The sequence below is a fragment of the Mastigoproctus giganteus genome, chromosome 9, assembly GCF_048544385.1.
Source record: "Mastigoproctus giganteus isolate SK-2022 chromosome 9, ASM4854438v1, whole genome shotgun sequence".
Taxonomy (NCBI): Eukaryota; Metazoa; Arthropoda; class Arachnida; order Uropygi; family Thelyphonidae; genus Mastigoproctus; species Mastigoproctus giganteus.
The window spans coordinates 167,942,656-167,968,474 of NC_143583.1; the positions used below are offsets into that span (position 1 = coordinate 167,942,656).

General features: G+C 39.4%; 1 protein-coding gene across 2 annotated transcripts in view; it reads right to left on the reverse strand.

Moving 5' to 3' along the window:
- LOC150080877 (DNA topoisomerase I, mitochondrial-like) overlaps positions 1 to 25,819 on the reverse strand; it is a 551,188-nt gene that overhangs the window by 166,308 nt on the left and 359,061 nt on the right. For both annotated transcript variants that reach the window (XM_090381550.1, XM_090381549.1), the window contains one exon: positions 6,579 to 6,766. In XM_090381550.1, coding sequence (XP_090237676.1) covers positions 6,579 to 6,766 — 188 coding nt within the window. The remainder of the gene's footprint in view (positions 1 to 6,578; positions 6,767 to 25,819) is intronic.

The following is a 25,819-nucleotide window of genomic DNA, read 5'->3' on the forward strand; positions in this document are numbered from 1 at the left end:
TTTTTGTAAAGATGACTACAGAGGTTTCAGACAGTTTTTAAATTCTATATAGTGAGATAAACTGATGATGTTACCAACAGGGAATTCTAAATAGGAAGCCTTCAGGGATTTAATCTTGGAGGCTACTAGGCTTTTCATACCAGCTAAGAAATACGGTTCAAGATTCAGGCTTAAATGGATGCCGGATGAATTAAGGAGGCTCGATATACACAGTACTCAAGGTGTGTTGTGTTTACAGGTCTGGAGGCCTCATTTTAGGAAGGATGCAGAGTTGCTAGAACGAGTACAGAGAAGGGCAACAAGATTGGTGAAAGGAATAAAGGGGTGCTCTTATGAAGAAAGGTTTAAGTTATGGAAATTGCAGCATCTGGAGACTAGGCACCTGCAAGGTGATCTGATTTATAACATTGTGAATGGTTTGAGCAGGCTCAATGCTGACGGGATACTGCCTCTTCCTCAGATTAAGAACATGAGGGGGCATAGACTGAAATTGTGGAAAGATGGATGTAGAATAGATGTGTGGAAGTTTGCTTTTAGCCAGAGGGTAGTTGGTTGCTGGAATTGACTTCCATCCGTTGTTGGGGAAGTTGATAGCTTAAATAAATTTAAGGCTGAACTAGACAAACATTTGGAGTGACCAGATTTATGAAATGTGAAGGGTTCCCCCCCCCCCTTTGGTTGATGCTGTATAAGCTTGTTTTCTTGCATTATATGCCTCAACTAATGTTAAAGGTGATTATCATAAACAGCAAAAGTAGTATTTCAGAGTAGGTGCCTAGTCAGGAGGACTAGGTGCCTACGATGCTGCAATTTACAGTCTGAAGCCTTTCTTGGTAAGACACCCTTCTATTCCCCACACCAATCGGAGCCCTTTTCTGCACTTGTTCCACATCATTCCTAAAAGGAGGCCTCCATATCTGTACACAGTAATGAAGATGTAGCCAAACCATTCCCCAAAAAAGTTCACTCCACATAGCTCACATACTTGTCCAGAAACTCACTTGCAAAATGAGTAATGTCTGGCAATCCCAGATTAACATACCAGCTGTGTGCTGTCCTGGTAGAATGTCTGCACTGCTCAGAGAACTTTATATCTCAGTGTACAGTTGCCCACATGTCTTTTTCATTTTCTATTGCAATTTTCTAGAGATAATACCATGGACACTGTTCTTCTAAACCAACCTTATTAATTCCCCCTCCCCCCCCACCCACTTCCACTGTAGCAAAAACATGTGCTGCAACCAATCAGCATCCATTTACTGTCCAACTTCAAACTTACAGTACCAACTTTTCTTCTTTCTCATTTATCCCTTTAATTTCTGTTTTCTGGAACAACCTACCTTCACATGTATTTTCTGATGACTACAATCTACAGAAATTCAAATCTAATGATAGCAAGTATCTTCAGTCTGCTGAAGATTCACCCCATGCACGGTAATAAGTACTATAGGTTCGAATACCTGTTGTGTGTGGTGTTTTTTAAAAAAAAAAAAAATAATAAAAATAAATAAATGAAAAGAAAAAAAAAATAATAATAAATAAATGAAAAAAAAAAAAAATAATAATAAAATAATAATAATTATTATTTTTTTTTGGGCAAGAGCAGCAAAACAGTAAGGCTTGCACCATACACATTATACTAAAAAATGTTTACTAGCAACTTGTGCAACTGATTTATTTTTTTCTAAATGAAGATATATCAAAATGATTTAAAATTGTAAACACTACAGTATAAAATACTGCAGCAGTTGAATAGTTGCACTTTGAGCCATGCAAGAGAAACTGAAAAATCTGTCAAACATATCGTATGCAACTTCTGCCAAAGTTACCACCATGCATCGTGTGAATATGTTGGTGGTGGTGGGAAGGAGCTGTTTATACTTGGAGACAGTGAGCCTTGAAACCTAGTGTAAAAGAACATAAAGGGTTGAAGGTACAATGAATTTGTGTGGAGAAAGCATTAGCATGCATTAATATTGTCCTCCATTTAGTTGAAATGACACCTGTGTAAAAATATGTTCAGTGACTGTTTCTTTGAAATGTAACAAAAAAAGCAATAAGAAGGAATTCTATTTATCAATTTCAAGATGTGCAGTAGTTAAAACACTGAGAAGTGAACATGCATCAACGATGATAAAATAAGCATATTTCTTATAAACATTTACACAGTAGCCAACACACCTAATCTTCCAACAACAGCTCATTAACAGAATTTCTCTCACATACACTGATAGAGGAATTTATTAGAATAGTTACATAACTCCCTTCTCTTCCCAAATATTTCTGCAGAAAAGTGGACACTGACCCAACAAAAATGTATATATGGGACAAATTTCTAACTGATCACTGCAATCAACTAAAGGCTTATTTTTATAGAATATCTCCTGAGTAGCCAGGAGCAACCTACATAATGCCATACAGCAAATCAACTTATCTATAATGACTATTCATCCCACTGATATCTTCAATTCGCAACAGTCCTGCTTTTCAAATTCTGTCTTGCTTTCCCTACCATGAAAACACAAGTGTCTTCATAAGGTTGGTTTATTATTATTTTTATAAGGTTTATTTAATAACAATAACAAGGTTGAAGTGACAGCTTAGGTAGATGGTGGCACCATCGGGGGCTGCCGCCCCCAAGAACTAACACCACCACCAGACAATCCGAAGCTAAACAGGTCCACCTCCATAGATAACTGACGTTGAAGAGAAGTAATGATCATACTGTATTGAATGTGGTGCAAGTTAAAGTTACTCACATTCAGGCCTTAAGGCACAGGGGTGGTTAAAAAGTGTAAGAGACAGGCTCCTGAGGACAACAGCAGAGCAAGTGGCACTGTCTCCCATACAGCTACCACAAGGAAAGGGCAAAACCATCCAGCCCAAACAACTGTAAGAGCTTCAAGAGCAACTGCACTAGTGACCACCCAAGTGAGAATTAACACCAATGCATGAAAGAGCTTACAAACGAATATGTTCATCATGCAAATGTACTACAAGGTAATCAAGCTAGAGACTGATATGACAACGTAGAGGACAAACTACATACCAAGTGGTTGGAACGATCCGACTGTTCAGGTCACTGAACAGCGAATATCACAAATCTGATAGCTCTTGCAATCTTTGAAAAAAATCAAACAGGATGTGAGCACCCAACTGCAAAGAACAAAGAATATCGACAACACTGAACCAGAGGAGGAAGAGCAAGAAGAAATACAACACAGACAGCTGAAGTGGAAACAGACAAAGTCATGATACCCAGAAGAGAAGACAGGTGGAGGAAAGCCCTCAAAGAATTAAAAGGAACCCACAAAGACCCACACCATACTGAAGGAGAGACTTAATACAATACTTTGGCAAATAATAGCATGCCTCAATCAGCAAATAGTACCAAATTATCTCAATAATAACAAAGCAAAACTGGAGGCCATCCATACAGCCACGTACTGTGCTGCAGTAGCAACCACCAGGATCAGCGGAAGAGAAACAAGAGAACAGCAATAGAAGAAATGGAAAAATGAAGAACCACCAGCAAGGGGAAAGAAGGCTTTAGCAGAAGACAGATGAACTAAGAGTCGAGATAGGCCAACTGACCCCAGTACCAATGAGGTGACAAGAAGTAACCCAGATAAGTCACCCAGAGAATCCTAGAGTTTCTTACTCAAGGAATCACCTACCTGAAGGCTAAGGACTAAGACCCAAGAAACCAGTGAAATACAGGCTGGGTTTGTTAGAGCAAGGCCAATCGAATCAGGAGAGAAGTCACATCACAACAAGGCCAATCCATTCAGGAGAGAAGTCTATCATGGTGATGTCAGTGCCCTGAGCACAATGTGGGTCTGTCTAACACTCAACTCACTGTCCACCATACTGAACAACAGCAAATATGGAGGAAATACCCTCAAAGAAAGAAGGAACAACCTATATACCCTGTCCCACATGATATACATGGATGACATTAAACTGTATGCTACAACTGAGAATCAACTCCAACAGCTACTCCAGATCACCAAAGAGTTCAGCACTGACATCACGATGCAATTTGGCTTATACAAATGCAAGACCCATGGATTACATCAAGGACATCCAGCTGGACAAAACTACCAGCTGACTACTGATGAAGAGATTGAAGCCATGACGGAGGGAGAGACATACAAATATCTGAAGATACACAAAGTCAACCCCACAGTGACAAACTTCCCAGAAGTAATCATGACATAATGGCCACCAGAATATTACATCAGAAGCTAGCACAAAAATATTAGCTGATCAAAGAAAGTTTACTGTATGACAAGTACAAGCCTCAGGCCATACTAGAGACAACTACTCACAAACTCTACTGTGACCATGCTATAACAACAGAAAAGACGAGCCTGCACAACAAACCAGACAACCTTCCTTAACAAGAAGGAAATCACTACCTACCTGGTCGACATAGCTGTGCCTAATACCAACAATCTCCAGAAAACATATCAGAGAAAGATCAGGAAATACTCAGACCCAAGGCAGGAAATCAAAAGATATGTGGCATATGGAGCAAGTAATGACCTAGCAGTTTCCAAGCTCTGTAGTTAGGAATTAAAAACCATTTTATAAAGAAATTACATCTTTAATTATATTAGTTTTAATAAACTGTTAACTTATTCACAGAATTTTTAAAAATTCAGATTTTAATGCAGTTTAAGTATTTTTCTGCAAAAATAAAGACAGAAAAGCAGTTAGGAGATTCTACGTACAGCTTGTATAAACTGAGCTATATAACTGTTAAGGGAGGGGGGGGGGACCAAAACTGAGCAAGCTTGTTGTCACATGCAAGAAATTTACTGAAATTCTTCACAGCCCAATTTATCTTTCCCATATTGACTAAATTAGCATTAGCAGTGCCATGTGATGCAAGAAAGCAAATTTATACAGCATCAGCCAATAAAAAAAAAAACAAAAAAAAAAACACACTTCCCATCGCCTCTCCAAAAGTTTGTTCAGTTCTTTCTTGAATTTATTTTAGCTATCTACTTCCACGACAACAGATGGAAGTTTGTTCCAACAATCAACCACTCACTAGCTAGAGACAAATTTCTGCACATTTATTCTGCAACTGTCTTTCCTCAGTTTGTATACATTAAGTATATATAAATCAATGTGCTAACCTTCTATTCACAAAAGTCTATTACACAAAACTAAAAGATTATTATTTTAAATGAGAATTGTAAAATTCTGCAGTTTTAATAACATCTAACTAAAAACTTCTCTCAATTAATTGATATTGACATACTAGGTCTGATGTAGCCAAATGGTCATGAACAAGAGTGCAGTAGCACATGCTCTTTGAGTGGACCAGGGTTCAAGCCTGTGACTGCTATATACGATTAGCATTTGTATTGATCATTTATTGTAAACTCCACTGACCTGGTGGTAGTGCTGGAGTATAAACAAGAAAAAAAATGTTCTGAACCTGTACAGATATTTTGAACCTGTTTAAATCAAAATTGATTAACCAGGTTTACTGTATATAGTATGTATTTGTGATATTCCGCCCCTAAATCACATCGTAGGTCTCTGGAATTATGAAACCATTTCCAAAATACACAATGCCTAGTGTTTATATTTTGAACCACCACAATCTTCCAGCAGCCCAGAGGATTGTGGTTTCTTTGAGGTGATTTATTTATGGAAAAATGCAGGCTAAATATACTGATAAAATAGTTATGCCACAGGAATATAACATGGGAAATGCCACGTCAGTATTAGTCCAACAATGTGGGAATACTAACTGGGGGGGGGGAGCTCCATCATGCCATTTGGATGAATGGACAAAACAAAAACTAAATCATCAAATATACATTAAGCTCTTTTCCTATAGACAGCCAGAAAATGGATTGTTCGATTTGGGCAATTCAATAGCATTAAGAATATAAAACCATTTAATCCTCGCTGACCGGGCTAGCTGGGTGGGTAAAGTGCCTGCCTGGCAACCCAAAGGTCGCAGGTTTGAATCCTGCCTCGGGCTTGGATCAAAGTACTGCAAAAAACCTTGGGAGGTGCACTATGGCCACAGAAGCCGATGCGCAAACAACTACCAAAAAAAAAATTTTTAATCCTCAAACTATATTTTTCTTTTGCTTTATTTGAGGCAGGGACTGCTGATTCAGTTCAGTGAACTGACCTCTCTACTACTGATAAGACAGAGCATTACCAACTTACTCAGGGAGACCTAAAAAAAAAAAAAAAAAAAAAGAGGAGTAAACTACATATGATATAATTATATTTTATAGGACCCACTAAGACAGTAAAGCAAATAAAAATGAACAAAATGGTAACTTCATTTTTAATTCCCAGAAAGTTCTTAAACTCAAGCAGAGATTGGTTTAGTCAGGTTTTTAAAGATACAGAAGTAGCTTAAGCTTAGGTAATGATGTTGAAGTGGAGGGGCTAAATTTATAAATGATTTCATTTCTTCAAGAACTATTATAAGCAGACACAGTTTGGTTCAAGGGCACCGTGATTTGCAAGTAATCCATATATGTGTGTATATATATATATGTATAGTAAATGATAAATAAACTCAATTACTGACTTACTTGCCAATGTTAATGATGATATCCTCAGGTTGAACTCTCCTTTTTAGCATACCCATTTTAGGATGCTCACCACGTCCTCTAAACAAACCTGGTGGCTCAATCTTAAAATTACCAATTTTCTGTTTATGACCATCTATAATACAAAAGCCATACTGTGCTTGCATTTCTTCATTCTGCTTTTTATTCGCCTATAAAAGAAGAAACACATCAATGAAAGTATTATGCAGTCAATATTTTCTCTTTAGCTGAGAGCTGGGTAGAGAGGGTAAATTTTCATTTTGGAATAATTTAATTGAACAGTAGAGGTACAGTCAGTCCTCGTATAGCACGATAGTTGTGTTCCTAGAAACCCTTGTGCAATATAAACAACAGGCCCTATGGGAAAAATAGGGTTAGGTGCCGACCACCCAAGATTGAACACACATTTGTAACCAAAACATTACCAAACACAATAAATAATCGTAATAAAATACGTATTTTATTACAACTATTACGTAATAAAAAATTACTAATGCTTTTGCTTCTATTGTAAGCAAACTTGTTTTTTGTTTGATTTTCTATCCAAACAGATGACAGCTGTTCCATCTCTTCCAATTCTTTGTGTCTTAATCGAATGGATTTTAATTACACTTTGAGTTGTTCCTGCTATAAAAGTTGTTTTTATTTTCTCTCCATTGCCTCATTTAGGTCTGTAGCATGTGCAATATCACATGGTCTTTCATTTCGCTCAAAGCGTTTCACAATTTCCTATTTTTTCTCTATCGACAGAGGTGGACTGGACATAAGCCTTACCGAGGAGACACCGGTGTGATTTTGGCCATAAACCATAGTATGAGGCCACTACAAATTTTCCCGGGTAAGAATTTTTGACACAGTCCGCCTCTGTTTATCGATATTGCTTTTCTTTTTCTCTCTGAATCTGCAGTGTCTTCACCAGAACGCTTCCTTTTCGCACCTTTTAAGTATTTTACTCATTTTTAGGGAATAAAGCACAATTACAAAATGAGGAGGCATGCTTGATACACATAAACAAAGCTGCGCACATGTAGCAACTGAATAAACAACATCGTAAAAGCAGAGATAGACTATTAACACCTCATATTTTACCAAAGCACATTTCTAAGGATTACTACCATAAAACAATAAAAACAATTTCCAGTTGCATTCCTGCTAGTGGAATCTGTTATAAACTCAATCTAATTGCATTTGCGATTATACCGATAGCTGGAATTGTGTTGGTTTTTACGTTATTATGGTGAAATGTGTTTCCCCTTCACTGATATAAAACACATAAATACATTTTCAGAATCTTCTCTTCATTCCTATCGTGTTGCGTTCGGTTGGGGTGATTTCGCGTTTGACTGCCATTTCTTGTAAACACAAAGACGAATCATGCATAAGTGAATTTGGTTCGTGTTATATAAGATATCGTTCTCCTATTTATAAATCATGTATGATCGAATTCGTGTAGTGTAAACACGCATTATACGAGGACTAACTGTATATGTTTCAGTACAATTTTGCATTGGTGATTAACAATAAGAATATTTAGATTATTTAATAAATGATGATATATTCATACTGCCATTGTACTTCCGTTATCCCAGCACAAGTAAGGCTATCCGCAATATAAACATTATTTGTTGAATAATAATTGTATTAGTTTAGATAGAGTTTGGAGTACTGTAAGTTTTTCATAAAATTATTTAGCAAAAGCTTACTTATCACAGCAGTACTCAACTCTAAATCTGTAATTAAAAAGTGAACTAACTCATAGAAGGTGAAAAATGAATTAAAATTACTATTTAAAACATGCCCTAAGGAAGAAAGAAGTGCACAGCTTTTTCACAGGTTGTCATCTATAAAAAAAAATTGGAATTGTGTATTAAACAGCTGTGCACTTTCTTCCTCAGGGCATGTTTTAAATAGTTAATTTTAATTTTTTTTCATCTTTCACCTTCTGTGAGTTCATTTTTTTAATTACAGATTTAGAAGTTCAGTACTGCTGTGATAAGCTTTTGCTAAATAATTTAATTTTTTGTTGAATGATCTAAATTTTTTAATTGCAAATCTCTAATGAAGGCACTCAAAGTTATATCGAACTGTATAATTTATCATTAATAGAGTTAAATTTTCCCAAAATAAACCAGTTTAACAACAGAGAAAAACTTTTCTTTTAGCTGATATAATTCATTGACATTTTAAATTAAACTATTTTTTCAAAAGACAAATTTTGATGGGGCATTAGATGAAAACAGTCAGCTGTTATGTTCTACTTTATTGCAGGCTATGTTCTATCAAATGATTGATATCATTTAAATAAAGAGACATCTTAATCAGATCTTTTAGCTCATGTTCATTCCCTTGTATACTTCTACAGTTCCATCGAACAATAAGTGCATTATTTACTTTTAGTATTGATCATTTCACCTGACTGCTTCTTAGATCCTGATACCTTATGCTTTTCTTGGTGTATTGATAATTTCATCTGACGTGGGAATACTGGACATGTTACTTCCATGTATTCTTCAAGGTGAGTATGGGCTTATATGAGAGCTTGAAAGACAGGGTGGATGCCCTTGAAGGATTTAAATTGAGGGACCCACCAAGCTCTCAGCAGCCCACATCAATGCCAGAGCTTGCACTTGAACATCACGCAACACAGTGGCAACCCCCAAGGCAGAATGCGCTGGTCCCAAAGGAACAAGTTGTTGTTGTTATTTGGTTTTTAGGAGCATTAGCAACTAAGGCCATATTGCTCTGGGATATGCGGTGGTCATTCCCTGACCTTTCCGCATCCTCCGTATTTGGTGGTGACTGGCTCGAACCCCGGTCTAATCAAGAAGCGTGTGCTACGCACTGCTGCTCCTTCCCACCTGGCTATGGAGGCGCCCAGGAACATATTGTGCAAAAAGGATAGTTGGAACAGGACCAGGGTATGTCTGCCAGGGGCAAAGGTTGGTGACACAGGGCAGATATCATCCTTTAAGGGCACAAAGGGTGATATTGTTGTACACATACGCCCTTTCTGTTTGATGTGACATAAGCATTGGGAAAAACAAGTTGAGAGTAGGTGTGTGTTATGGGCCTAATGAATCGGATGCGTATAATGAGCAATTATGCAGAGAAATAGAGTGGGCCAGTAAATTAGTGTCTCTTATAATGGGGGATTTTAATTTTCTGGATATTGACTGGAATTTGTGGGTTGGTCATTCACACACTAGCAAGGCTTTTGTGGATTTATTGGATGATTGTTTTCTATAGAAACATGTTCGGGAGGGAACTAGAGGGAGTTATATTCTTGATCTGATTATCAGTAGTGATTCTTCATGCATATATATATTATTTTTTTTTTTTTTTTTGGCGAAGTATGGATGCTATCAGGTGTCCATTTCTTCCTCTGCAAAAAATGGTTCCAGGACTGCATCTTCTGTCACCTCCTTTTTCTCAATTTCCACTTGTTCTTGTGGTTGAAGGGATGGTTTTGACGACTTTTCCTTGCTGTTCTCTTCTGGAGGAGTTGGTTTGTTGATGGCTGTTTTTAGATTGGCTTTTTATTTGCACATTAGCAACTAAGGCTGTAATGCACCAAAACCAGATCACATAAGAGAACAGTTTTCAGTAACCTAACGAGAGATCAGATCATATAGATAAAGAGATCAATGGCAGAAAAACGGGTAAGCATGTAATTAGGTGTTAGTTCCCACATTTAGAAGGGAAAGGCCATTGTTAGTGAGCATATGCTCTATGACTTGTCCCCTTCCATTAATACTAGCACTACCCCACAGGATTTTATGCCCATTAAAATCCCTGAGAAGTAAGAAAGGGGAAGGAGGGGTGGCAACTGTATTACAAGATCAACAAGGTCTTCCTGGGAAACATCAGTCCCAGGTGGTTAATAAATAGAGCAAACAATTAACAAAACACCCACTGTAAAGCAAATCGCAACAGCTGAACTGGGGTATGGTTGACCACAAGGATAGCCACTCCTCCATGTGCAATTCTATCCTTATGATGTTATGCATGGCAGGGTCATCACTTGCCGTTAGGTGAGTCTCCTGCAAGCAAAAGCAGACTAGCTCGTGCTTCTGCAGGAGGGCCTTGATATCATCAGTATTTCGCTGGAATCGACAACAATTCTACTGTAGGAATTTATCTATTATTTGGTTTAGTTGGGTCCATCAGATAGCTTCAGAGGTGCTCAGGGCTTACTTTTGTCAGTCCTGGATTTATCTTATTTGGGGAAGTATGGAAGCTGTCCTGGGTCCATTTCGTCCTCAGCAAAGAGTTACAAGACTGAATCATTGTGTACCTCCTTATCCTCAACATCCATTTTTCCTTGGGAGCTATGGGGTATTTCAGGCTTCTTGTTTGTTTCTCCAGTAATTTCTTTTGGTACTGGGGGAGTATTAGGAGGTATGGATATAGGAATGGTACCTGACTGTGATTTATTGGTGGGCTCTTGTGAACTCAATAAATAGCAAGCGATGGGAGTGAACAATTTCCTTGAGGAAACAGTCATATCAGTTTGGGTCCCGATGATACTCTTCCCAGAAACTTTGGACGCATGAGGGCTTGGTACTATTTATTGATTGGATACGTTTTCTGGCCTCTTGGTAGGAGATATTCAGCTGTTTTTAATTTTTGAATCTCTTTTTTGTCCTTCCACCTCTGTCATGCTCAGGAGTATGCAGAGTGCTCTCCTTGGCAGTTAGTACAATTTGGCTTAGGAGCTAAACATTCCTTGCTCTTGTGATCTTTGGCACCACATAGAGTACAGGCAGGGTTACCATGACAAACTGTTTGTGAGTGGCCATACTTTTGACATCTAAAACACTCCAGTGGGTTTGGCATGTACATCCTCACTGGGCAGTTTAGATAGCTCGCCTTGATGGCACTTGGAGGCTATGGGGATGAGAATGTAAGGATGAGAACTCGGGTAGGAATGAGATTCCCATCCTTTCACATGGATATTCCCTTGACAGCTGTCTCTCTTTATTCTTTCAATTCAGAGCAGATCTCTTCTTCAGAAATGTGAAGAAGATCCCAGTCTGATTTGACCATGCATGATGAGTTCAGAGTTTTGTGGGAGGTAACGATGATAGGTATTCTCCCTATTGATGTTGCTTTCAAGGTTTTTTCTGTATGTTTTGCATTTAATGCTCCGATGAAAGTGTCTCAAGAATGCAGCCGTTTTGCAGATTTAGGTGATCCTCTTATCCCTTCTAATCCTTTCTGGATAAAGAAGAGTGACATCTTTCCAATAGCCTATTCTCCAGTAGAATGGAGAATGAGGAAAAGTGGTGTCACAGATAGTGTTTTATCCTCAGTTCTGATCTTTTAACAGAGTTGGTGTAATTATCTGATCGATTAGGTAGGGGCTTCGTTGGGGCCCCCAGAAGAAATAGGATTTAACTTTTTTATCTTACTCGTATGAGTAAGATAAAAATTTCCGATGCCCTAAGTACCTCACTCACCATAGAGCCCTATGAGGGGATGCCAAGTTTGCTTAGGTGCACCATACTGCCACATTTCCAATAAGCCTTTATTCTGTCCCAGGACCAAAGGGAGGGAGACTTATTGTAATGCAGTTGACCCTAGCAGTAAGAACCACCTGCCAATTTATCCCAGTCAGGCTGGTCCAGGACCTCCTGTCTTGTCAAACCAGGGGATCAAGATGGTGTATTAAGGCTAGGCCCCTCAACTACCAGGATCCCCCTTTCCAAGTTTCCACGGGCCACAACACATGGCTGCACATGCCGGATTCCAATGATGTAACTCTGGAACCAAGGTATGGGAGTAAAATAGTAATCTGGAAGGCCAGCAGCATCATCCTCCACTCACCATGTACAAGTGCCCACTTACAGGGGAATCAATAATGACGAACACAGTACACACAAATTGCACAAGTGAGATAAGGAGCAACAAGTGTACAAAGCTTAAAAAATAGGAATAAAGAGAAGATTCTGAAAATTTATTTATGTTTTTTATATGCCTGAAGATTTCAGTGAAGGGGACACACACATTTCACCACAATAACGTAAAAACCCACAGAAATCCAGCTTTCGGTATTATCACAAATGCAATAAGATCAAGTTTACTATCAGTTTATAATAGATTGCACTTACAGAAAAGTCCAATAAATAGGAAACTGCAAATTGCTTTTATTGTTTTATGGTAGTGATCTCCAGAAACGTGCTTCAGTAAAATGTCAGCATGTGAGCTTGCATGAGGTGATAGTGTGTTTCTGCCTTAACCCTGTGGAGTTCTTTACAGAAAATTTCATTTTTACCATTATCATGGTGCTGACTAGGAGAATATGTGATACTATTAAATTTACCAAGAAAAGGAAAGCAATCGATCTGGATCAGAAAATTAAAATAATAAGGATGTATGAAAATGGTCAAACACTAACAAGTATCATGCGGAATTTAGATTTGTCACTGTCAACAGTGAACACTATAATAAAGGACAAAGGCAGAATATGAGAAGCGGTGAAGGGATCGGCATCAATGAAGTCAACTATAATAACCAAGGCTATGAAATACATATCAGTGAAGGGATCGGCATCAATGAAGTCAACTATAATAACCAAGGCTGTGAAATACATATCAGTTTATGTTTTCTTTTCTTATGTTCCATTCTGCCTCATATAGTTTTTAATTGAATTAATTAAAAATATAACTATTTTTCAATATATATATATAACTAATATATAAAAAATATATAACTATTTTTCTTCATTGTTCTGAGGATATTATGCGGTTTTTGTAATTTTGGCATATCAGGGATATAGCAATATTTTATTAGTCATTCCGGAGTTAAATAAAACTCGACTTATGAAGTTTTTTCTCACATATGTTGGGTACTTTGGGAAGGGGGTCATTTGCTTCTAAATACTACAAGGTAAGCACTGACCATCCTTGCCAGGATCTTGCACAAGCTGCTTATGACAGCAATCAGAAAGAAATTATTTCGAAATTTCGGCTCTTTTCCTGGCTTTGGGAAGACAGCACGAGTGCCTTATGTCAGGAATCCAGAAATCCATCTTCACTGTACAAACAGAACAGCCGATCCATAGATTCAGATGAAAGATGCTTAATCGTCACATAATGGATGTAATCTGGCCCAATGGCACTCAAATGGGATAGTGATAGTGCCACTTTCATTTCCCATTCTGTGAAGGTTGATTGTACCATTCACAGTTATTTGATAACTTCAAATGTTGATTTTCAGCATTTTGTTTTAGGGTGAGAAACTCAGGATTGCAAGCTGTTTTGGCAGACACTTCAGCAAATGTCTCCCAAGAGTGCTTGCAATTGCAGGAGCCATTATACTGTAGGGATTGATGAAGGGTGCGATATGTGTTTGCATATGTTATGTTATGTTATGCATATGGAAGATGCAAAGTGGATGCAAGATTCCTTCTGACTATGGTGTCTTACCTCCAATGTACAAACTAGGAAGAGAGAAGGGGAGCATATAGAGAGATCAATCACAGTAAGTGTACGGGTAGGCATGCGAAAAAATGTGTTATGTCCCACATTCACAAGGGCCACGTCATTGTTTCTGAGCATATGCACAATAGTTCAACCACTTCCACTGATGTCAGCACTACCCCACAGGGTATTGTATCCACTGAAATCCACTATTTACAGAAAATGGGGATGTCAATTGCCTAAAGAGATCATCAAGATCAGCCTTGGTGATGTCGTTCTTAGAGGGGAAAGTAAATGGAGCAAACAGTTAAGAGGAAACCCACTGTAAGATGAGCTGCTACAGCCTCTAAGTTGGAGGTGAGTGGCATAGCTTTATAAAAACCTCAAATATGAGGTATTAGACCCTATAGTACTTAGTATCATGCATGGGTTAGAGACTGAAAAGATGAAAGAAGATATTTGTTGACATTACACTTGAACTTCTGTAAATCGCAATTTTCAGGAAATATGTATGAAGGTAGTTGTTGTTGTTGTTTTGGTTTTTAGGAGCATTAGCAACTAAGGCCATATTGCTCAGGGATATGCGGTGGTCATTCCCCGACTTTTCCGCATCTTCTGTATTTGGTGGTGACGGGCTCGAACCCCGGTCTGATCAAGAAGCATGTGATACGCAATAGTGCTCCTTCCCACCTGGCTACGGAGGCGCCCATATGTATGAAGGAAGGTTGTACCAGAAAACTGAAGTTCAATGAATAAATGAGAAGGAAGAAAAGTTGGGTCTGTAAGTTTGTAGTTAGACAGTAAAGGGATGTTGATGAGTCATTAATTAACCAAACTGCCCTCTTTTGAATGGAATCTAGAAGCCTGAGTGAGGTTTAGGGGGCACCACCCAAAATGTGGGAACAATATTTCATGGTAAGTTGGTTTGCAATTTGTACAGAGTAAACAGCTGTTTGGAAGAAAGTAATGCCAAAAGCGAAAGAGAAAACCCAGGTTTTTAGATGCAGAGGAAGCAATATTTGTAATTTGGGTATGCCAAGGGAGATTAGAAGTTGGTGTAATCCCCAATAGACGTACATGAACTTGCCTGGAAATCTGAGTGTCATCGAAGCAAAGCACAGGAGCAGAAGAATCCTTTTGGTGAGAGATGACAGGACTGAGTTTTAGAAGGATTGAAATTAAGTTATCTTTGGCCTACTAAAAAATTACTGGAGATCAGCATTTAAGGAATTGGTAGTGGATATTCAAAAAGTTGAAGCTGTTTGAGCATGGCAAGGTTTCTCAAACTGGATAGTGGAATGCAATGTGCTATCATCAGCAAAACTACGGAGAGGATTTCTGGTCAATGGAAGGAGGTCATTAATATACAAGAGGAAAAGAGTGGGAGAAAGAACTGACTCTTGGGGAACACCAGCATTAGTGGAGTAGTTAGAAGCCAGAGAGCCATCTGCCATCACCATCAGTGAGCAATCAGAGAGAGAGAAAACTGGATAACGAATTACAAAAAACAGTTGGCAAACCATAAGATGGAAGCTTGTTTAGAAGACCTTTATGCCAAACACGATCGAAAGCCTTTGAGATGTCAAGAGCAACTGCTTATGTTTCACCAAACTTTTCCATTGAATTTGTCCATAAATGGGTAACATAAGCCAGAATATCACCAGTAGTTCAACAGTGACTGACTCCATACTGGCAATTATTGATCAGGTTTCTAGATAGTTTAAGAGTTGGCGGTTACTTGATTTCTCCATTACTTTAGAAACAGTAAGAGTAAGCCCAATTGGACAATAATTGAATGTGAGGGATTTGTCACCCTTTCTAAGAACTGGCTGGATGTGAACAAATTTCCAAGCAGAAGGAAAAACACCTTTAGAATAAGAAAGTGAAAAAAGGCAACACAGAACAGGAGTAAGTTCAGGAGCACAGGTTTTGAGAACAAGTGGAGGAATACCATCAGGAACTGGAGCTTTCTTAGAATCAACATTCATCAAAATCCTTCTGACATCCTCTTGATGAAAGACCACAGGAGGCATTAAATGGAGCGTACTGAAAATGGTGGGAGGTGGTTTACCAAGATCATTAATATACTAGTTGGAAGAAAAATAGGATGCTACCAGGTCAGCTTTACTCTTGGCTGAAGTGGCAACAGAACCATCTGGTTTTGACAGAGGTGGGAACAGAGATGGAAAAAAGTTGCAGCCCATAGCTTTGGCAAGAGACCAGAATGCTCGACTACCATTTTGACATGAAGCAAGCTTTCTACTCTTAGCCTGTTCGAAATTTAGTTTGAACTGATTAATAACTGCTTACAATTGTTGCGAGCTTTGGTGTGGGCAGAAAATGAAACTGAAGATTTGGACACAAACCACGGTAAGATGTACCCAGCTCTTTAACACAATGTGGCCTCAACAATGCCCGCCTCTCCCCACATGCATACTATTCGAACTCCCTCCAGCCACTATCTGGCACAGCAGAGGCAGTGAGATTATACAATAGCTGATCCGGAAGTGTATTCAGTAGTAAGAAAAAGCTGGGGGGGGGGGGTTGATGATTGAAGTAATGAAATTATTGGATATAGCATACACATAGTAATATGTACCCAGCTGCTTAACACAATGTGGCCTCAACAATGCCCCCCCCCCCATGCATACTACTCGGACTCCCTCCAGCCACTATCTGGCAAAGCAGAGGCAGCGAGATTATACAATAGCTGATCTGGAAGGCTCCTAGAGAGTTAGCAGTTGCTTTAGTTTGGTGTAGTAACCAGCAAATGGCCTAAGAACACTGTTTAAGAGCTGTACCCTCGAAATGTAAGGAAGATTGGATCTCGCCATTATGTCCATCAATTTCAAAAGACAGTGATCATACTGCATGATGGAAGAGATGGGGGAGGGTTTACCAGAGCTTTGCTCTGGAGACTAAACATGGGTTCCACTGCTTCAAGCCTCTAATAAGCAAAGTGGTGGTATGCACTGGTTGATGGCGCCTCCGTAGCCAGGTGGGAAGGAGCAGTAGTGTGTAGCACACGCTTGTTGATTAGACCGGGGTTCGAACCCATCACCACCAAATACAGAGGATGCGGAAAGGTCAGGGAATGACCACCGCATATCCCGGAGCAATATGGCCTTAGTTGCTAATGCTCCTAAAAACCAAATAACAAACAAACAAGCACCGGTTGATGAGTCATCTCCCACCTAGTATTGCCCGGTAACACAGAGGGGTGGCATTCTTCTATGTGGTGTGTATGCCACATCTCAACCCTTTTACCTTGGTTCACACTTGGGTCACCCACAGTGTGCTAGTTTCCATATTTCAGGATTTGTACACAGGGATTATACCTAGGGTTATGAATAGTCCCACAAATGGATGACCAACCGGACTTCAATGAAATTAGCGTTTTAAACTCTCAGGCAGCAAGAACAACCTGGCATAACTTGGAGAATATCTGCAACACCTTAATGGACCATTTGGACAAGAAGCGATTTTTCTACTCTTAGCCTGTTTAAAATCTAGTTTTGACTGATTAACAGTTGCTTTACAATTGTTGTGAGCTTTGATGTACGCAGGAAATGAAACTGAAGATTTGGAAACTAGCAAATTATGATTTGCAATATTTGTCTCTTGAACAGCCATGGCAACCTATATTGGAAAACCAATGAAGGATGACATTTTAAGGCAGAGTGTGGAATAAAGGATTTCATACCTAAAATAATAATTTCACTGACACGATCTGAGCAAACATTGACATCAGAAGTTTCGAAACAGTAATCTGATTCAAAGATTACTGTTTGAAGATCATTCCATTTTGTATTCTTGTAATGCTAAAACAACACGAGGTTGGGAATGGTCATGGAAGAAAGGCTCCATTGGAGAAGAGACCATCACTAAGGTGTGATCTGAGGTGCTGAGAGGACCAATCACCTTGACCGTGTATTTAGGTTGTTTGTGACGAAAAGATCAAGCGTGTTGGCAGTGTGGCTAGGACTGTCTGATATTCTGCCTCACTGTTAGGAAAGTTTGACTGGAGAAAATCAAGTTTGAAAGAGAGAAAGTCAGAGTTCCAAATGATTAGTGGAGTTGGGAGAACAATAGCGGTAACAAATGAATTTTGATAGAATGTGGTAGGAAGATTTTAAGCCAGAAAAGATCGAAAAAGAGATTTCAAATTACTAACAGAGAATGTCAGAACAGACATAGTCACAAGTACCACGTTTGAAACAAAAGGACCCGCACAACAAATAATTCAGACAACTGTGATGAGAAGCAGGTGAATGAACTGACAATTGAGATTCTGTCAAAAAAAAGTACATGCGGTTTGGCAGACTGCAAGTGGAAATGGACATTATTCAGATCAGAACTGAGGCCACATATATTTGTGAAATGAACGAGGAAGTGTATGGGAGGTTTAGATCTTTTTGCAGACAAGTTTGCTCTATTAGTTTGACAATTTATGTATTCAATAGTAAAAAAAGGTTAAAATACCCAGCTTCTTAACATAAACGTGCCTTGAGAATTCCAATTCTCCCTGCATGCACAGTACGTGGACCCCCTCCACTATCTGGCAGAGTAGAGGCAGCAAGATTATACACTAGCTGATCCAGAAGCCTCCTAGAGAGTTAGCAATAGCTTCGATCTGGTGTACTAACTAGCAACTGGCCTGTGAACATTGTTTTAGACCTGTACCCTCAAAATGTAAGGAATAGATGGGGAGTTGCTATAGCTTTGCTCTGTAGACTAAACACGGATTCCACTACTTGAAGTCTCCAATAAGAAAAGTGGTGGTATTGCACTGGTTGATGAGAGTCATGTAGGGTCTAGTACCCCCTGTGTTACCTGGTAACACAGGGGGGACAGCAATCCTCTGTGTGGTGTGGGTACCACACCTAGACCCTTGCTTACGTTGGTTTGTACCTGGGTGCTCACTCAGTGTGCTAGGTTCCGTATTTCAGGACTAGCACATGGGGTTATACCCAGGGTTTACTAACAGTCCCACCATTGTGAAGGTGCAAGCAGAGGATTTGGATGTCACAGACCAACTGCAATTGGCTAAAATTAGGTCCACTTGACTTGAGCGTCACCTGAATATCAGTTCCATCAGTGTTTTAGACTCCCAGGTAGCAAGCACAGCTTGGCTGTGATACCATCAAGGATCAAAAACAGAAGAAGGTATAGTTACCCACAAGAATGGTGACTCCTCTGTGGGCAGGTCAATCCCCAGCTCTGTTCTTTGCAAATAACTGAACTATGCAAGCAAGGGTCCCCCCATTTGCCTTTAAATACATCTCCTGTAAGCAGAATGAAATTGGCTCATGCTTACTCAGGGGGGGCCTTGATGTTGTCACCATTTCAACAAAATCCACGACAGTTCCATTGTAAAAATTTGAATGCACCCATTATTTAGATTTGTTGAGTCAATCCAGTGGCTTCCAAAGGGCTGACGGATTCTCAGTCCAGGCTTTCTTTCTTTGGAAAGAAAGGCTGTCAACCTGTGTCCATATCTTCTTCTGCCGAGGACTCCAGGACCAAGGCATTAGGTACCTCTGTAACCTCTACATCCATTGTGTCTTGTATTGCAGGTTTGTAGTTTTCTTCTGATGTCTCTTCTGATGTTTGTAGTTTTCTTTACCACTTGGTTTTGGTAGAAGTGGAGCACTAGGAAGTATGGATATATGAGTGACAGCTGACTGTTTTTTGCAAACACAAAAAATAGCGTGCAATCATAGTGAATGATGCTTTTGGTAGTATAGCCATTTCAGATTGTGTACCAGTGGTCACTTTGCAGAATCCTTCTGGACATACAAAGGCTTCCTGCTATTTATCGGTTGGATGCATTTTCTGGCTTCTTGATAGGAGATATTTAGCTCTGTTTTGACATTTCTTTTTCATCCTTCCACCACTGACGTGCTCTAGAGTATACAGGGTACTCCTCCTTGGAAATTTATACAGATCACTTTGGAAACTGAACATTCCTTGTTCTCATGGTATTTCACACCACACTGAGCTCAGGCAGGATTACAACAACAAGCTATTTGTGAGTTATTTGTTATTGTTATTTGGTTTTTTTTTAGGAGCATTAGCAACTAAGGCCATATTGCTCCGGGATATGCGGTGGTCATTCCTTGACCTTTCCGCATACTCCGTATTTGGTGGTGACGGGCTCGAACCCCGGTCTAATAAAGAAGCATGTGCTACGCACTGCTGCTCCTTCCCACCTGGCTACGGAGGCGCCCACTATTTGTGAGTGGGCATATTATTATTATTATATATATATATATTTTTTTTTTTTGTTAGGTGTTGGCGCATCAGCGTCTGTGGCCATAATGCACCTCCCAAAGTTTTTGCATTTTACTCTGATCCAAGCCTGAGGCAGGATTTGAACCCACGACCTTTGGGTTTCCAGGCAGGCACTTTACCCACCTGGCTAGCCCGGTCGGCTGCCAAATTATTGACATCTAAAACACTTCAGTGTGTTTGGAATGTAAATCTTCTTTGGGCAGTTTAAGTAGTCTGCATTGATGGAGTTTGGAGGTCATGGAGTGTTGAATGTCAGGATGAGAACTCGAGTGGGGATGAGATTCCCATCCTTTCGCATCAATATTCTCTTGAGAGCCATTACTCCCTGGTCTCTAAAATCAGAGCAGATCTCTTCTTCAGAAACGTGAAGAAGATCCCACTCTGATATTACACTGTGTGAAGAGTTAAGTTTTTTGGGGGGGTTATGATGATAGGCATTATTCCCCCTATTGATGTGGCTTTCAAGATTTTTTCGGCATGTTTTGTGCTTGAAGCTTCAACCAAAGGATTGCCAGAATGCAGCCTGCTCTCCCGTGAAATGGAGAATGAGAAAAGCGGTGTCACTGATGGTGGTGTGCTCTCAGATCTGGCTCTTTTTACAGAGGTGTTTTCAGTGTTTTCATTTCGATTAGGTACGGGGCTTATTGGGAACCCATAAAAAGAAGGATTTATATTACTCATAGAAGTAAAATAAAATTTCAGATGCCCTAATATATCACCCATCATTGAGCCCTATGAGGGGACACCCACTCAAGAGCTAGTAGGTACTGCATACACGAATGGGATGCCAAGTTTGTTTAGGAGCATTGAAGCATACAATGAGCATTAGCTCATTGTATGCTTCAATCTGGGGCAGATTGAAGTCATTAATACTAAGACATTTGTGCTTTACTGCACATTTCAATGCATGTAGAGACTCTCATGACCCTCAGACCCAAGAGGCAACAGATACATATTAGTTGTGAGTGATATGATTTATATTTCCATCCTTGAGCACAAAGTCAGAAACTTTGGCACGTGTTGGAGAATGGAATAATATGTGGCCACGGGACATCTCAAACTTAGGGGTCTGCTGACGAGGCTACTAGAGACTGTCGTGTTCAAAGCCGCTAAGTGGCTTTTTCTTATTTATTGATTTGAAATTATTGTTTTTCTAAAACTTTTGATTTAAATTTAGTAGTATAACATTATTTTGTGATTTTCTGATTAATTTGGTGTATTTATTCTTTACTCGGCCTTGTAATTGCATAAAAGTATCGGTAAAGGTTTCCACGTGTTTCAACTCCGCTACCGTTCGTAATTTTCCCGCCTTTGTGATACGATAGTTATATACCGTACTAGATAGCGTTAGTTGAACTTCGTTAGCAGTTAAATTGTACTTTTAAATAAATACATATAACGACTTAGATTACAAACATAATATAATTAATTATATTTAACATAATTAATAACATAACATAATTAATAAATTAATAGAATCATGACTCAGACCAGAGCAGCAAAGCAAAAGGCTCAAGCTAATGGAAGTGCTGTGGCTCAGAGCAGAACTGAGGGGGGGCAGTTGTCCTCTGACTCACAGCCTTATAAAATGCACTGTTTGCTTGATGTTTGCAGAGCAATTGGGTACGGGACATGATACTGCCAAGGGGGATGTCTTTGTGTGCGCGCGATGCAAGGAGTGTATCGATATCAAGCAACAACTCGGCGTTCTTGTGGGCCTATATGAGAGCTTGAAGGACAGGGCGGATGCTCTCGAAGAAACTAAATTGAGGGGCCCATCAAGCTCTCAGATGCCCACATCAACGCCAGAGCTTGCACTTGGGCATCGCGTGACACAGAGACAACCCCCAAGGCAGAATGCGCTGGTCCCGAAGGAACTAGTAGTTGTTGGTGACTCTATTGTCAGGGAAACGGGGAACATGCTTTGTAAAAAAGATAGGTGGAACAGGACCAGGGTATGTCCAGATATGAAGTTCTCTGAGCAGTGCAGACGGGCTGCAAGAGTAGCTCATGGAGTATTGTCAATGATATACAGGAATTTTTCCAGCAGGGATAAGGAGGTGATTATTCCATTGTATAAGGCAATGGTCAGGCCACACCTAGAGTACTGTATACAGGTCTGGAGGCCTCATTTCAAGAAGGATGTAGAGCTGCTGGAACGAGTACAGAGAAGGGCAACAAGATTAGTGAATGGAACAAAGGGGTGCTCTTACGAAGAAAGGCTTAAGTTTTGCAAATTACAGTGTCTGGAGACTAGGCACCAGCGAGGTGATCTGATAGAGGTGTATAAAGCCTTGAATGGTTTAAGCATGCTCAATGCTGATGGGATTCTTCCTCTAGCTCAGAAAAATCACCTGAGAGGGCATAAATTCAAATTGAGGAAAGACAGATGTAGGATAGACGTGCGGAAATTTGCCTTTAGCCAGCGGGTGGTTGGTTGGTGGAACAGACTTCCATCCCTTGTGGTGGAGGTTGATAGCCTAAATAAGTTTAAGGCTCAGCTGGACAGGTATTTTGAACGAACAGAGGGGTGAAGTGGAAGTGGGTTTTTTTTTTTTTTTTTTTCTTTTTGGCTGATGCTGCATAAGCTTGCTTTCTTGCATCAAATGCCTCTACTAATGCTAATGCTAATGCTAACTTTGCTGTAAGGTAAAGTCCACTGTCCAAACTTCTCCTCAGCCCTTTTCCAACATTTGTGCAAGGCTTTAAAAATTAAGATCTTTATAATTCCTTTGCAACCCTGGAGCAATGGAATGGTAGAATGCTCAAAGGAAATTATAGTGAAATTTGCAGGAGAAGACAGGTCTCAATGGGACAATATCCTTAAACAGACTTTATGACACTGTAATATATTCCAGTGTTAAACACAAACTTATTTTTAAAAATGGTTTTGACCAATTCTACCATCTGATACACTGAACTATAGTTATAGTTCAATGCATCAACTATAAACTCAGAACATAAGGTTAGTAATCATTGCTGAAAACATTTGAACAAGATCACATCAATTAATACCATCTGCAACCACAGCAAGAGAGCTATAAAAAAAAGAGTAAAGGATATGTTAATTGAACCAGAAAGTTAAAACAGATAAAGAAAATAGGAGGTTTTGTTTTTCTTTGATCTACTTTGAGGCAAAGGATGGAAGACAAGGTAAAGCCCACTGCAACAGGTTCTCATGGGGTCATTGACTATGATCAATTTTAAAATTAGAGAAATTAAGAATCCATATGCAACTCAATTGGTACACACTGACAACTTGAAACATTTCCTAGGCAAAGGGGAAATTGTTCTTTTGGAAACTAATATAAAAATTCTATACATGAAGGATTCAGACTGACATGACTAATTTAGAGCAAATTTATTGCTTTCAGTCTAATGTAGAACAGCCATTGGAATATGTAAAAGGTGATGATCTGTGAAACACATTCCTGTTAATTCAAATAAAGCATATAGATGAAGAAGTCAATTCTTTTCCTTCAACTAATGGCATGCTTAAGCTGCATAATCAGCTACATTCAGCATCATCTTATTCTATGAGTACAGAAACACAACCTCCTTCTCCTATTCAAATAGAAAAAGTGAACAGAATCCTCTAGTTCCATTGGTGGAAAAGATCATTGTCATGACTGGAGGAGAAGATTGCAACACTTCAGTTCCACAAAAGTCATCCAAAAAGTTTGTTTGTTAAAAAGAAAAAGAGGAGATCAGTCAGGAGACAATTTTCATTTGAGTGTTTTCTAAGGACTGTGACAGAGAAAAAAGAAGAAAGTGTATAAAGTATGTCATGAAGAATATTCTTCTAAATAATTTCTGTGAATTTTGTTGAAAAACTCTTGATTATTTTGATAAATCGAAAACTCTTGATCATTCTTATAAAATAGAAAGGAAATGCAATTTAGTTTTATTTAACGATTGTGATCAACCATGATTATTTATTTATTTATTGTTTTAACCTTTAAGGAGGAAGGTATGTGGAAGTTTTCATATCTCCATTTTTGGTTTTGCAAATTAGTTTCCTCAGATAAGTTGTATGCTACTGTGCATATATACTGTCTACATACTGTGACTTGTCAAGCATTAGGCCTAGGGACTTTGCCAAGCTGGTCAACAATGAACTATTCAGTGGTTATGTAAAAGCTAACTCCAAAGCCAAGGCTAACTCTATAGCGTGCAGCTCTGCAGTAAATATGCTGCATTCAGAGAGAATCTGCTCCGATGTGGTGCTGTCTGTAAAGACAGCAGCAGCAGATCCCACATATTATTCAGACCGAGCCGTCTGTGTAAACTGGTGCGAAGTCAGAATGTTCAGCTCAGTGTGCTGAATAAAGCTGCAGGTAGACAGATGATGGAGTGTCCGACTTTACCCAATTTCTAAGAGACAAGTCACATGCTAGAACATGAGCATGCCAGGGTGGAAGGGGTTGCTTTTGTGTTTGGGCAACCTTGTCTACCTTGATCTTAAGTTCTTTGAGTAGCTCTTGGAGACGAATACCAAAAGGACGATTGGCAGTCTTACGAGTGTTGTACAAATTTCCACATCATGGCTCAAAAACGAATGGCCACGTAGGATGGTCTGGCAGGGATTTCAGTTTTAAAGCATACTTTAAAGACAACTGCTTTTGTCGGATTGATAAGTGGTTCGTTTGCTTCGACGTATAAGCTCTGAACAGGAGATGTTCGATATGCTCCAATAGCAATGCGGAGAGCCTGATGATGGACAGGATCCAGCCATCGAAGTACACTGTCTCTGGCCGAATTGTATACCAGGGACCCGTAATCTAGTCTGGATCGTACAAGTGCACGGTAAAGCCGTAGAAGAGTGCATCGGTCCGCACCCCAAGATGTAGAGGAGGGAGAGAGAGAACGGAGAATATTCAAGCCTCTTGTGCATTTTGTACGGAGTTGACGGATGTGATCCAGAACGGTCAGCTTTTTATCAAATATGAGTCCCAAGAATTTTGTGTCCGCCGCTACTGGAACAGCATTTTGTCCAAGCCTTAATTCAGGTTCAGGATGAAGATTACACTTACGACAAAAGTGTACGCAAACAGTCTTCTGCGACGAGAACCTGAATGCATTAGATAGTGCCCACGAATTTAGGCGATCAATGGCTTTTTGCAGTTGTCTTTCAATAACCCTCATGTTGTATGACTGACAAAATATGCTAAAGTCATCAACATAGAGGGCACTGTTTACAGTTGGAGGAAGTTGTTCTGTGATGGAATTTACTTTGATGGCGAAAAGCGTGGCACTTAATACTTATCCTTGTGGCACTCCCTCCTTTTGGCTGAAGGAACGAGAGAGGGAGGATCCCACACGAACTTGGAAAGAACGATTGGCTAAAAAGTTTTTAATAAAAATGGGGAGATGGCCTCTAAGACCAAGGCTATGCAAATCTTTTAAGATGCCAAATCTCCAAGTTGTGTCATATGCTTTCTCCATGTCAAAGAATACAGACACCAAATGTTCACGTTTTAGTAAAGCATCCCGGATGGATGTTTCCGG